At 37.9% G+C, this 13,938-nt stretch overlaps 2 protein-coding genes across 3 annotated transcripts; one reads left to right on the top strand and one right to left on the bottom strand.

Annotated features, from left to right (window-relative positions):
* The first annotated feature begins 261 nt into the window (after nucleotides 1–261).
* LOC113752134 lies at nucleotides 262–9,302 on the top strand. The gene is made up of 20 exons (XM_027296267.1): nucleotides 262–380; nucleotides 915–991; nucleotides 1,546–1,568; nucleotides 1,717–1,892; nucleotides 2,522–2,641; nucleotides 2,749–2,791; nucleotides 3,064–3,155; nucleotides 3,363–3,458; nucleotides 3,911–3,977; nucleotides 5,174–5,270; nucleotides 5,905–6,005; nucleotides 6,131–6,264; nucleotides 6,588–6,747; nucleotides 6,834–6,871; nucleotides 7,200–7,272; nucleotides 7,351–7,455; nucleotides 7,546–7,571; nucleotides 7,656–8,610; nucleotides 8,714–8,763; nucleotides 8,887–9,302. The coding sequence occupies exons 2-20, from the start codon at nucleotides 950–952 to the stop codon at nucleotides 9,051–9,053; spliced, it is 2,565 nt and encodes an 854-aa protein (XP_027152068.1). The 5' UTR covers nucleotides 262–380; nucleotides 915–949; the 3' UTR covers nucleotides 9,054–9,302.
* A 9-nt stretch (nucleotides 9,303–9,311) lies between these two features.
* On the bottom strand, nucleotides 9,312–11,458 carry LOC113753705 (two-component response regulator ARR17-like). Of its 2 annotated transcripts, none has more exons than XM_027297929.1 (5): nucleotides 11,220–11,458; nucleotides 10,222–10,295; nucleotides 9,944–10,021; nucleotides 9,750–9,820; nucleotides 9,312–9,599 (listed from the first exon to the last, which is right to left on the bottom strand). In XM_027297929.1, the coding sequence occupies exons 1-5, from the start codon at nucleotides 11,335–11,337 to the stop codon at nucleotides 9,473–9,475; spliced, it is 468 nt and encodes a 155-aa protein (XP_027153730.1). In that variant the 5' UTR covers nucleotides 11,338–11,458; the 3' UTR covers nucleotides 9,312–9,472. The 2 variants fall into 2 exon arrangements, with proteins under 2 accessions (XP_027153730.1, XP_027153731.1); XM_027297930.1 differs by having other exon boundaries at nucleotides 10,222–10,283.
* Between the last annotated feature and the right edge of the window lie 2,480 nt (nucleotides 11,459–13,938).

Here is a 13,938-nt window from a genome sequence, read left to right as displayed (position 1 = left end):
TAACTTAGTTGTGCTAAAGTAAAGTGATTAGTTAACAAAATTTAGTTTATATTAATGGAAAAAGCACACCCTATGGATGTACAAATTAAGGGGAAAAAGTTTTTTTTTTAATCAATGAAATTGTTAGAAGTTTTATTTTATTTTTGTTGCAAACAATACGTCGAGTGGTAGCTGCTCAAAAGAATAAAACACTTCAATACGTCATAGTAATTGGAAACGTTCAGCACGAAATAACTCCCGCGTCCCCTCTCACTTAAACAAGGAGTACAAACTGATACTTCTCTCCGCCGGCATTTTGATAGAAAGCGGCATAATCTCTCCGGTCGATCTCCTGCTGTCCTGCATTTCGGTTTCTATTTGGCGGTGAAATCACCGCCTAGGTAATTTACGACTCCGGAAACCTCCCTCAAATTCTGTTTAACTACTACCGAGACCTTCCCCGCTACATACTCGCGTCTACGTGATTGCTTCCGGATTGTGATCGATACCTATGGAATTGAAGTAATTAAGTTCCTAAAAGCGAAATAGCTAACCAGTGATTCGTTAGGTTTTAGAGAATATCCTGATTTTACATCACCAAGTTTGTTATTGTAACAATCAAGGACCCAAGTAAATTTACTGTATACTAGTTCCCGTTTGATTTCAACTGCTTGCATTGATACAGAATTTCGATTCGTGAACACAAGAAGTAGAAATGATGCCTATCTGTTATTTTCGTTAATAAGCTAGTGTAGCTGACTAATTTTTTTAAATTACTAATTTCACATTTTGGCAAGCTTTGTGTTTGAATTTGAACTCAGAGCTTAATTATATATGGTGCTATTGCCAGAGTTGCTGGTATTAAGTTATTTCCCCGTAGCTAGTCTCATTGTCTTGGTTTACTTATTTTTTCCAGCTTTTGGGTGTTTGTATAGGTTGTGGCTTTAGAAAGATATTTGAATATTCAAAAATGTTGCAATGGATGGGCGGATCTCGGCGGAAAGTGACTTCCGTAAGTCTGATGTCGTATTAGATTTTATTTTGTTAATTCTTAGTGAAAATTTCTTTTCTTTATTTTTTTGAATTGTAAACGTTAGATTAATCTTGAAAAACGGTCAAAATTTCTGCCACTGTTTCCTGTTAAAAATTCTCGATTAGGAAATCATTTCAGTTTTGTTTCTAGAAAGTAAAAAGGGTGAGACATGCATGAGCACAAACATGTAAAACAAGATCATGAAGCTGTATTGCTTGAAAAATATTGCACTTTCGAGTGAAGTTGCATTCAACAAGTCAGATTGCGTTTAAAATTTGTTAACCATTCCACAACTTTGCACTTTTAATAACAAAAAATTTAAAAAGATGAAAAGTTTTTGAAACAATTGCTTGCATCTAAGATATTGAAAGTCCTATATGATTGTACTATAACATCACTTATATAGATTGACAAGGTGGAACATCTTTGAGCTTTTTTATGTGCAGTTCAACATGTTAATCTTTTTGTCCTCCTCTCCATTTCATATATGGGTGAATAAAACCTTCTGATTCTGGGGCGTGCTGAAATTTCAGACAAGAATGTCAACGCAGAAAAGGTAATTAGAAATTATGGTTCTTACTGTTTTTAAACAGTTTTAAGCCCTTGTCAAATGTACATTCTGCTCATGTCATGGCTTGTCAAGAACTTTGAAGGATTTTATTGGGTGATTAGTAATATAGGCTACATATTCTTTAATATTACAGGCAAAAACACTACTTTGAGCAGAAAAGGCGGCAACAGCAAGCGACCGGAGGGAGGAAAGATTCTGAGGAGCACAATATCCATGGGCAGCATGCTGAAAATAGTAGATCTCTGGATATTCTAAGTTTTCAGAACTTATCAACTGTTGTGCAACAGAACAAGTCAAATTACCCTTTAGGTTTGTTTGTTTTTTTTCCTAGTCCAACTCTTAAAGGGTTACGGGCTGCCTTTTTTTTTCTCCCTTTGAGCTACTTTATGGGAAACAATGATGGGGCATGCTTGCATTTTTATTTCTTTTACCTAACAGTTCCATTTCCCAGGATAGGAGATCCTGGTCAACTGTCAGATTCGGTTAAACTTCAACAGATCTTTTTATTGTTTTACTTTTCCTCCTTAAATATAAAATACTGCATGCTAGTAAACTACAATTTTTGTGCTACTGTGAGAAGTAGTTGGGTTAGTGACTTTAAATGAGTATAGCTAATGACTTCTATCCCTTTGGGTGCTTACACCTGTACTTAATTCTGCTGATGAGACTTAGCATGACTGAAGTCCATCAGTTGGTAGTGAATCTACTAGAGCAGCAAATCATTTGCATCATTATATCTAGAACCTGTTAATTACTATCATTGAATATAAAGTTGTTAGACTTGAAAACTTCAGGAGTGCTCTACTTCATTATTGCTTGTTGGGTGCTGTGGTCATCCTATGTGTCTGATCTGGACGTCTCATGCTTAAGTTGCCTAATGCCTTGATGAAATTGACATGTCTGTGTATGCTTCCTGAGTCCTTTCTTTACCATGCAAGGAAACGATGAAACAGAGCACCATGCTCTGAACTATCAAGCACTCAAGTGTCCACAATCAATACAATGTTTTCAAGCTAACAAATTCACACCTTCCGGCCCCTCTGAAGCTGAGGAAGCAAGTATGCTGCTCAAATTAATTAAATTTTTTTTCTTTTGATCAAGTTTCTCTGCTTGTCTGCTAATCTGAGGGCTGGAGATAATAGTACCCAAATTTGTGTTGTTATAGGACTTTCATCAAGCTATCAACCAGGCAGTTCATACGCAAAGACGTAAGTATATTCACAAAATAATGTTTAGTAATTAAAACTACAAATAGTCAATTATATCTTAAAATTCGCATTCACAAGTATTCTTTCAACTGGTAGTATTCTGAAGTGATTATTCAGCATCACAAAATAATCTTGGCTGGCTATTGAGTAGTCATTGATATACTTGTTCTCCACTCTGGACTGCCAAGTTTAAGCAGTTATTGATCTTCATGCTTGCTGATTTTTTTTTTTTGGAAAGTCTTGAGCATAATTAACACCTGCAATGCTATCAGGATGTTGGTTAGCACTTCTGGTAAAGATGCAAGAACTTTCAACTCAGATGATGACAAGATGAATCATATAAAAATGGTCCCAGGGTATCAAGGTAACAAAAGTTTGGTTGAATATATATCATTTTATGAAGTTACATTTACAATCTGCACTGGTATACTGAATGTCAGAAAAGAAAGAAGGGATGCCAGAAGCAAAATTTGGAGTCAAAACCATCCAATCGTTGTTTTCAAGTAAAGAGCTATATGGATCTCGTATCTTTGCATTAATTATGTAATTTCCTTTCCTGAACTGTTTACAGAACTAGGTATGATGGACATACTTGGAGATGATGAACCAAATCTCCATACTGGTTCAAGTTTAGAACGTGAAGCTCATGCTGCATTTTCAATTGAAGGTACAATGTACAACCTGATCAGATAATTCTACTTTTCTCTTATCCTTATTTGTGAAAATGCAATTCCCTAATAAGTTTAATTGTTCAACAAGGAAACAGAAACTACATTTTTCAGTACCAAGATTGTAAGCTTCCAGTTTGTGCTGCTTGTCAAATTTTCTTTTGAGTTCTATACGTGTCTGGCTTAGTTGAGTATTTGCAGACGCATGTGATTAGAAGTAAAAGAAAATTTTCTCAGCAAACAGGCGTGTTTTGGCTAAAATTAATGATAGTTCAGAATTGGAAAGGATTAATGCTTGCTTTAATCTTTTACTACCCACTGTCACTTGAGATCAGTGTCACTCTCGTTACTTTGTTCAATAGATTTATCCACATATTGAGCATTTATGATCTCTATGAACATACATGATGCATGATGCACCAATGTAACTGAATGTGCACTTGGTTATCAGGTGTTGGTAGAGTGGAAATGGAGACTCCAGTTCATACGCCAGTTCGTGCACCAGAGGTGCATGGCAGGTAAGATATCTTTAGTGTGATACAGAGAACAATCTTTTGAGAAGTGACTAAAATTGGTGCAGACTAAATTTGGACCCAGTGACAAACTAATCTGACTTGTAGTGGTGGTGTTAGATCTAAATCCCATGCAAACAAAGTCTGACAAACTTTTGGCATTAATTCAGTTGAATATCTTCCCACATATTATGCCAAATTCTGACAACCTGGATATTGTACTAACTTAGTGGCTTGTTGGAGCTCAATCATTAGATCAAATACTTTAGCTTAAAGTGGAGTACTTCTGAGTCAACTCTTAATACTAAGCCAATGTATTTATGTGGCCCTAGTACATACCTGAGGTATTAAAATTCCTCGTTTTGTCATGTGTCATGTGGTCAAATCATGTTAAGTGATGCAATGGTTTACAGTATCTTCCTATAATCTTGCTTTTGGAGAATCTTATTTTTATCTACTTCATTTTTAAGGATAATATTTCATCATCAGAAAAATGATATAGAGTCTTGGTAGAATATACGCTAACACAACACATCAATGTGACCACCTTTTCCTTCCAATACTTCATTTTCTTTTTCATTATCTTGTCTGCCAAGTCCCAGTAAACACTGGCAAATAACCCATCAATGCAGAGGTCATCTTGATCAGCAACCGCCAAACATGATAGCAGCAAATAGAGGAAAGATGGATAGGAGAGGGGGGAGGTGCACTGGAGGAGGGGGTGGGAAGACTCTGAAAAAGTGTGGTGAATGAGGAGAGAGAAGAAAAGAAAGGGGGCAGAGCTTAACTCATGTAGCTTTCATATAACTAGCATTGCTTAAGGATTTCAACTAATGTATGCTTTGATATTTTAAATCAATGTATTGCTTTGATGTTTATCTTTTGTATGCTTTCTCTTTGCTTAGGCATCCACAAGCCCTTATGGATGGTTAATGGAATTGCATTCATAATAGTTTCTTTAGTAGAGGATGCCATTGTCATGCCATCAAATATATTCTTGCTTATCAAAATCCATCATTAGAAAAACCCTTCCTGTTTCACCATTTGCTGTCATAAATACTTCAGTTTCCGCCTCTGCATTCAGAACTTCCTCTTCATAAGCATCATTGAGTTATAGGTTTATTCTCATTTTTATAGTTAATCTCTCAAGAGCCACAGTTGAAGCATTGTGTGAAGAGTGAGTTTGTGCTGTTTGACTGCAGAAACTTCTTGCATGGTTGCTCTCCACCATCAAAAGCTATGAGGCCTGCTGACTCGTTCAACCTTAACAGCGAGCTGGTTAACCTTGAATTTGAATTGGTAAGGCAAATGCTTATGCCTAATTTCTACTGTCAAAAGGTTGCTTCGTCAACTATGTATTGAAATCTATATTCAGTAACATGGTATCTCGTTGTCAAAAGAGTCAATGCTTCATTTTCATATCAAATTCCCTCTTGAAGTGTCAAGTTCTAGTCATTAATCCCTCGCAAAGGTTTCTAATGTTCTATTCTTTCTTGATGTTCATCTGAAACTTAAATTTAGCAGTGATGTTTGTCTGAAATTTAAATTTATCTGTGTGAATATATAATCTAAATCTTATCAACAGTTTTAAATTTCTTTACTGGAGCTTTTCTTACCAATTCTCAATTAGAGTGCCTGGACGGGATTTCTTTTATTCAATTTTACATATGATCATGCTTTTACAGTAAGGAAACTAAAAGGAGCATCTTATTATGTTGTACTCTTGCTTATCTGTGAAACTAACGGGTGCTATCTGTGCCTAGTATCACAATAGAGAAAAACTTATAAACATCTTTTATTGCATTTGATCTTTGTTGCTGACTTCTATCTGTGTTGGTCTTTGTGATTTAATACCTGTTGATTTTAAAACAAAGAGCTATATATAGGTGCCTTGATATGACATTATGGTAGCTCTGAAAATTGTTGCTAAAAGGAGTTACATGCTTTTTTCAGCATTCTGCCTCCACATGTATGGCTCTTGATGTTTCGTTTGTTATTGACTCCAGCATTCCTTGTAATTATTGATATCATGGAGTAAGTATTTTGAATTTTGGATAAATTAAGGATCCTATGATGCAAGGAAGTTTGAATGTGCCTTATTAAAAGTTTGTGGTAGCCTCTTTCTGTTATCAAAGGACATTTATTTTGGGTTCTTTCAGCAAGCCAAAGCAAGATTTGTTGGACACCAGAGAATTCTCAATATTTGATGACAATGATAATGGTTTTACTGATCTTTTTCAGAATGATGAACCATTCTTCCACAAAACAGAGAGAAATAGGCACAGTTGGGATGGTAATGCATATTTCTGCATCTTTTTTTGGAAGGACTTTAAGGTCAATCTTTAGTTTGGGAGCTATTAACATCAGTTTGAAGAAGCATTGTCATTCTTAATGCAAACTGTTTTTTTGGGGGAGATGGGAGATGTATTAGCTAGTCTTGATTAGAGTTTTGAAACACCTATATACAGAAGTAAAAAAATTGGGTTTGTGGTCTAAATATTTATTGAACATGCTGTACCATGCGCTTCATTGTTTGTTTGGCATCCCCATTTGCTTCATGTTCAGGCTCTTCTAATGTAATAAATTTTAATTTACTATTTATTTAATGTCATCCAGCAACCTGTAGGCCTGTAACTGGCAAAATTCTTGACGAGAGTGCTTTTGGTTCATCTTGCAACATTTGGATGGATCAAGAAGATGCTTCTGATGATTATTATACCATGGACTGCAGGAGTGAAGAATTTACTTTTCAAGGCTCTTATCGACAGAAGAGCAGGTTTTACATACAGGAATTGACCTATATTTGACTAAAGCATATAGTACCATCTGATATAGATTAATCGTCTTACTGCGTTTGTGTAGGACTACAATGAGAAAATCAAAGAGACTCGGACATAGAGGTGCTTTTCAGTCCCATTCTTTGGTTGTCTTTATTGTATTTGTTAATTCTGATTTAGCTATTCTGCACTTCCTCAGCTGCTGGCTGCTTTTCTTTATTAGGTGCTTTATTATTCTCAGCTATGGAGTTCATTCTCAAGTTTTCTAATTTTTGTTCTCAGTCTTCCTTCAGTGATTTTGGAGTCTGTTGTTCTGTTGTCTTCATTTCCTCTACTGTTTAGATCATACCAGAAACTTGCATGTTTATCAGTTAGTGATCGCCCCTCCATGTTTTATGTCCTTTTTTATTCTTTTCTTTATTACTCTCTTTATTTATTTATTCTTTTTCAGATTCACCTGAGCTATATGTGAAGCGCCAGAACTCAGAGAACTTTCATGATTCCACAATTCCGGAGATGACATGGTAAGAAAGTTCAATAACATAGCCCATCTCCACCAGCATGCTCGTTTCTACTAAACTCCATAACTTTTATATTGGCAGGAGATCTCCAGTTCACAGAGACCATGATGTTGGTGATATTGATTACCAACCCACATGGTCATGCTTCAAAACTGAAGATACAAGAGACAATTTGAGTTTGCTGAGGTCATTATACCTGGCTGTTCTTGTCTGGAAATGTCATATATGCCTCTGTTTCTCTATAAACTAATTTCATCTCGATTAATTTCTTGACAGTGAGGAGTCATGCTCGTCGAGCGCAGGTCATATTTAGTGGTGCAGTAGATATTTGGCTTAATTATCACCCTACAAAATACACTATACATACCTTTTGATTCTCTTTTCAGTGGGGGGTGTATCGAAGAAAGGCACATTGAACTCAACTGAGAAACAGACACCGAAAAGTGCTGATTTTGGTAGCTCAGAGAACATCTGTGGTGAAAACATTATGCATGGCAGAGTAAAAACCTGCAATAAGTTGGAGATTAACCAGCAAGGGGACAACACAAATGAGCAAGGAAAGCTTACAAGGATTTCAAATTCATCAAGATCGCAACCAGCTGATAACTCAAAAATGACTTCTGAGAAGAGGTTGAAATCAGAGAATGGCCGATTGTTTGAGGGAGCATATGATCCTGGCAAGACAATTTCACGTCATAATCCTTATCCCAGGACATATGATACAAATCCAAGCTCCAGACTTTGGATTGAAGATCTCTTTGGCACATCCGGAGGTACCAATGTGCATGCTGATTGCTCACCTTGTTGCAACCTGACATCAGAAGAACATGATTCCCACCAACGTAAGTTGGAAAAAGTTACGCCAGTGTCAAGTATGCTAAATTTTTCTGAGCACTGCAATAGGGGGTATAAACCTCAGAAGTCAATGCATGGTCACAGTTTTCCAGAATCAGAACTGCAAAGCATTACCAGGGAGGAAGATGAACATTCTGATCTCCCTGTATCTGAACATGGAAAACTGGAGCATTGGAGAGAACGTTCCCGCTGCAGAAAAAGCTTATTCTCAGGATGTGGGAAGTTTATCTATGTAGCTGATGTGGAAGACAAGTCTAGTGATTGCAAGGAATCCACTACTGAGGCTTCAAAATTATCCTCAGGATGTCGGAAGTGTACTTGTACGCCTGATGAGGAAGACAAGTCTAATAATTGCAAGGAATTCACTAATGGGACTTCAAAAGCCGGAGAGAATGTGAAAGAAACGGATTGTCTCCAAGATGAAGATGCATCACCATCTGGGGCTACTTCAAGTATTGATGGCAATTCGTCCCATGTAGATGCTAAGTACGTGAATAGCATAAAATCTGTTTTGTACCTTCAGAATCTTGTTCTTTCGCAGGAAAAAGAGTACGTTAAATTAGCCTAATTAATTCTTCATTGTGGTTAGATGTCAGCTTACTGCTCAGAGCTCTTTTTTGCATCAAACTGGATCCGGAGGTAAGTAAAATCTACTATTTTTTTTTTTATCTTTGAACTGACTTATTATTGTATGTTGTGTTATTGGCAAGAGTCGAATCTGCAGAGACTGCTAATCAGCTGTCTTTTGTTCTTCCCAACTAGCAAATCTGGAAGAAGGATTTGGGCATGAAGAAAGGACAGGAAGTGAGGAGAAAAGTAGTATTGAGTCAACATGCCAGGTGATGACGCTTGATAGCTGTGTCCTGCAACTTCTTTGCATTCAGGTACTGAAGGAAGCATCTGCTAAGGTAACGGGGAAGAAGGCTTGAAGCTTTGAGCATATTGAATTCCTTGGCTTGTCCTGCATTGCCCCTACAACTTTTTCTTCTGCTAAAAGTTTGTCAAGGGATATTTACGAGCAATTAGACCTCAGATTATTTGGCATGACTTTGCTTTGTCCACAATACTACTCTCTTGCTTGACTGGCAGTTCTTTGATTAGTGTGAAGTGAATGGAAAAGGAATGGGCCGCAAGCAGAATTTATTTCTTTTTCCCTTTTTTTTTGGGGCCTCATGAGATTGCTTTGGAACATTTTCTTAAATTAAAATTTCTTTAGATATTAATGGAACAAAATATGAACATACAAAAGAGGATTGTTCAACTGATAACAAGTTTGATGTTGATACAAATCTCTGCCTACCTAATACCTTTCTTTCTATCAAATCCATCATTTCAGAGTTGCTAACTTTTATCTCCCAATGCAGAGCTGTCCTTTGGATGGGTAGCTTAATTTCATCATATAACATCTCAATTTCATTACATCTGATTGATTGAGAGGCTTTAGCATGAATTCTTGAGCTCCTTCTTCCAAGCACCTAATTTGAATTAACAAGAATTGAGGCATGTCAGAGTTGATTTCACGTATATTTCTGGGTTTCTTTCTAAGCATAAACTTTTAACGCTATTAAATTTGCCTCATGTGCCACTTAGATTAAAATTAGTAGAATTTGCAGCCTGATTATTACTCCTTAATCCGGGTTGGGACGTTCTCAGATGATACTATGACAACTGGTATCTCTCTGAGTCTGGATGATTCCTGTTCAGTAACGAAACATGTTAAGACATTCGTCATGAATTTGCCAATCTATAAAAACGAGAGGAGAGCAACCAATTATCTGGTTGCTTGCTTTGAAAATGCATAAAGTGAAATATGGCTCACCTTGACCTTCTTCAATAGCTCATACCCTGTCATCCCTGGCATGCAGTAATCGGTAATTATCAAGTTTATCTCTGACACCTGCAAAATGTATCAATCAATTGCAGTCATCAGAAAAAAATGAGCTAGAAAAATATAAAGTAATAGTCCATATCAACCAAAAAAAAAAAGTTGTAGCATTGACGAAAAGATTGAAGCGTATAACTTGCTTATTAAGAGCTGCAGATTTCATTCACCTATTTATCAACTTAAAAGCAAGGTTATAGGAGTTTTCTACTTACACAGTTGTTGGCGTGTTGTCCATCTCCCAAGCCTAAGACCTCGAGAGCCCTTTGCCCGTTCTCTGCAGTCGTAACTACCACATAAAATACCGGGGACCAATTCAGCGCAGAATTATTGTACGATCTACATGGTGCGAAATTGGCATTTGAAATACAAGTGTATATTTTTTTCTACTAGAAATTGGCATTTTTTAAGCTCGCTTCTTGCCCTCAACTCATTTGATGCCCAACAATAAACCATTTTCGGCCCTTGCAGTTGTGATTTTCAGGATTAGTTGGCATGAATCTTGAAGATCTTGTTGAGGAGGATTTTTCAGTGAACCAAAACAAAATTATTGTTCTTTCCAGAAATTGGGGTTAGGAAGCATCACACCCCGTGACATTCGACATAAACTACTACTACTAGTATCTACTATTACAGGAAAATGAGCCAACAATTAATTACTACTACATGTGACATGTCAAGCAGTAAATAACCAAGCAGAGTATTAGGAAGGACTGATGTCAATTTGTCAAAAATGGTTGGTTAAAGATACGCAAGCCGTCACCTCAATCAAGCCCACAATTTTCTGCCAGATTAGAAACATGCACAAGGCGTGATGTTGTTAAAAGCGATAGATATACCGTACTACTGCCACCCGGACTAATCTTCCCGAAGCTATGGCATCATTTAAGCGGCGTAACTGGTGGGGTTGGGGTTGGGGTTGGGGTTGGGGCTGGGGTCGGGTCGGATGGTGAGTAAAGGATAACCACAAACACTACTCTGACAACGTCGCCCACGATCCATTGTCCATCCTCGTTTCTATACTGACTTTACTTGTGAGGTTTGAAGAGATTTTTAGGCTTGGTTGCCACTTGCCAAACATCTTCTTTTTTTTTTTTCAAAAGGGTAGTGGCTTGAGCGAGTGAATTATACAGAAAGAGAGAGAGCAAGAAGAAGCCTGAGAACCTGTGAAAAAAAAAAAGGGGAAGGAATGAACAAATGAATGGTTCATTACCTTTGCATGCAGAGCTGGTGAGGAGCTTCTCAATGAGTCTGCGATCTACTAAACTATCGTCCACTGCTAAAACATGGGGTCTCTCATCCGATTCTCGACCTCTTGAAGAAGATGCCATAGCTGCTAGCTATAGAACCCAACAAAAAGCAACCGACAAAGGCTCTTGTGAGAGGACCAAGACACTCATTAATTATATGTCTTCTTCTGAACGCTAAACGACCAACTGACGAGCAGAGGATTTTAACTTATGGTGGGGGGGAAAGGGGAATGGCAATTGCCACTAATACTTATAGGGGAAACTGGAAAGAAGAGGATCCCCTTATTATTAAGACAATAATGTGGGTACTAAATCTCTTTTCGATACGCAAATGCATATGTAGGGAGGGGAAAAACTTGTGGAATCGTGATAAAATCAAGTCACAGATATTACGTGATCTTTTTGGGTTTCTGGGACAAGGTTGCAGACATGGCAACAGAGGAGAGAGAGGAAAAACAAAGAGAAAATGCATCGGTCTTCTTTTTTCGAGTCCCTCTTTCAAAGTCTTTTTAGTAGAGAGTATTTCCTCCCTTCCCGATTCCTATCCTACGCGGTAGCAGTAATATATCTTCCTCTTCCATTATATCCTCTTCATCTTTAGACAGAGATCCTTCCAGCTCAGTACTGATTCCTGCCTTTTTTGTTCTCGAGATGCACTGCATGCCCTTCCATTCACACGGGAGTAGAGGATTAAGGACGAATTTGTCTCATTTTGGCAAAAGGCTACTCCATCATGGCATGCCCCATGGCCCATCCGTGGGTTGATTCTGTGTAATACTGGTCATGTTACTGTATTCTATTCTTCCATTCTTTATTATTCTCTAAGCCAGCGTTAAAAAGCCCGTCAACTTTAGTACTACTACTTATTTTCCTGACTATTATTACGTGAACAAACAAAATCAACAGAGAATTTGTTGGTTTCTTTTAGGGAAATTTGCCAAATTGATCCCTAACATTTACCAAAAACACTTTTTTAGTCCTTTACATATAAAATCAGCCAAAATGGTCCTTCACATTTAAATTGTGAGCCAATGTGGTCCTATTGCTCGTTTTTGCTCATTTCTCCGGCTAAAAATAGCACGCCTCTCTCACGTGGTCATATTTTTAGGGGCAAAACCGGAAACACATTTCATTACCTGTTAAAAGTAAAAGGTGTGGACAACCACCAAAATACACATTTCACCTTTGGCCCTCAAAGTTTCAAGAAACCCTAAATTGCATCCCACCGCCACGCCCTCAACTGACTCAGCCGCCTCCTCCCTCGCTATCCCTTTTCCTCTCTCCACTGTCCGTCCTCCCCCTCCCCCTCCTCATCGCCAGCATTTCTCCAACCTCCGGCAAGTTCTCTCCTTCGACGATGATATTGATGTGAGGGACTCGCAAGACGAGGGAGAGAATGAGGAAGAGCACCAGGAGGACGAGGAGGAGCTTCTCGAGCTGGAGCCCCGAATCGGATCTTGCCGTGTCCGAGAAGCTGCCGATGAGTTGTCTGTGGGAGGTGTTGAGGAGGCTCCCGCCTCCAACACTGTTGTCGGCGGCCAGGGTTTGCAAAGGATGGAGGGACACGAGTAAGCGGCTTTGGCGGGCGGCGGAGGAGCTGAGGCTTAGGGTTCCAGCTAAGGCCCAAATTGGATTTGTGGGATCGATGTTGCACAAATGTCCTGGACTTGTTAGACTCTCACTTAGAATGGAAAGGTTAGGACTTTCGGATATAAGTAAACAAGAACCAGATCTATGGATTCATCAAGCACATCACTTATACAGGAGAATTACAAAATAATTTTCGCCACCATTCGGGGATGCAATTCAGGTTTCTTGAAACTTTGAGGGTCAAAGGTGAAATGTGTATTTTGGTGGTTGTCCACACCTTTTACTTTTAACAGGTAATGAAATGTGTTTCCGGTTTTGCCCCTAAAAATATGACCACGTGAGAGAGGCGTGCTATTTTTAGCCGGAGAAATGAGCAAAAACGAGCAATAGGACCACATTGGCTCACAATTTAAATGTGAAGGACCATTTTGGCTGATTTTATATGTAAAGGACTAAAAAAGTGTTTTTGGTAAATGTTAGGGACCAATTTGACAAATTTCCCTTTCTTTTATTAACTTTTGTTAAGAAAAAAGAACCCAAAAAAGGGATTAAATTCGCATCACGTCGAATTTGTATGGCTATTCATCTTGTTGACCTTCAGAACAAACGCGGTAGATGATAATTATACTTTCCTTGCTTGAATATTTGATTTGGCAGAAAAAAGACGTCACCATATGGGAGAATGAGAAATCCAAGTTGACTGTGGAATAGATCTGAACCATCAATTCATGTCCGAATATGTGCCTAATACGGCATCGTAATTTTCAGAATAGGGGGAGAAAGTTGGAAGTTTCCTAATGCTTATGTTAGAAGAGCAATTAGAGAATCTGCTTGTGCAAATTTTGCTTGATTGTACGAATCTGACCAGCCCTGCAGCAAGAAAAAGTCTGAAACGAGATATGAATTTTTCACGTTGATTTTGAGCAGATACGAAACAAGAAGATGGTATGTATGATTTTTTTGGGTCACTAACCAACTTGTTAAAGAGATAATAATAATTTGATCGCAAATGTATCATTACACTCTTTGTATCGTCTAATTGAATTTTTCCCTTTCATTGGAGATATAATTTAGTTGGGTTTCCCTCTTCAA

Source organism: Coffea eugenioides, chromosome 11, assembly GCF_003713205.1.
Source record: "Coffea eugenioides isolate CCC68of chromosome 11, Ceug_1.0, whole genome shotgun sequence".
Classification (NCBI taxonomy): domain Eukaryota; kingdom Viridiplantae; phylum Streptophyta; class Magnoliopsida; order Gentianales; family Rubiaceae; genus Coffea; species Coffea eugenioides.
This window is presented reverse-complemented; position numbering and strand designations above follow the sequence as displayed.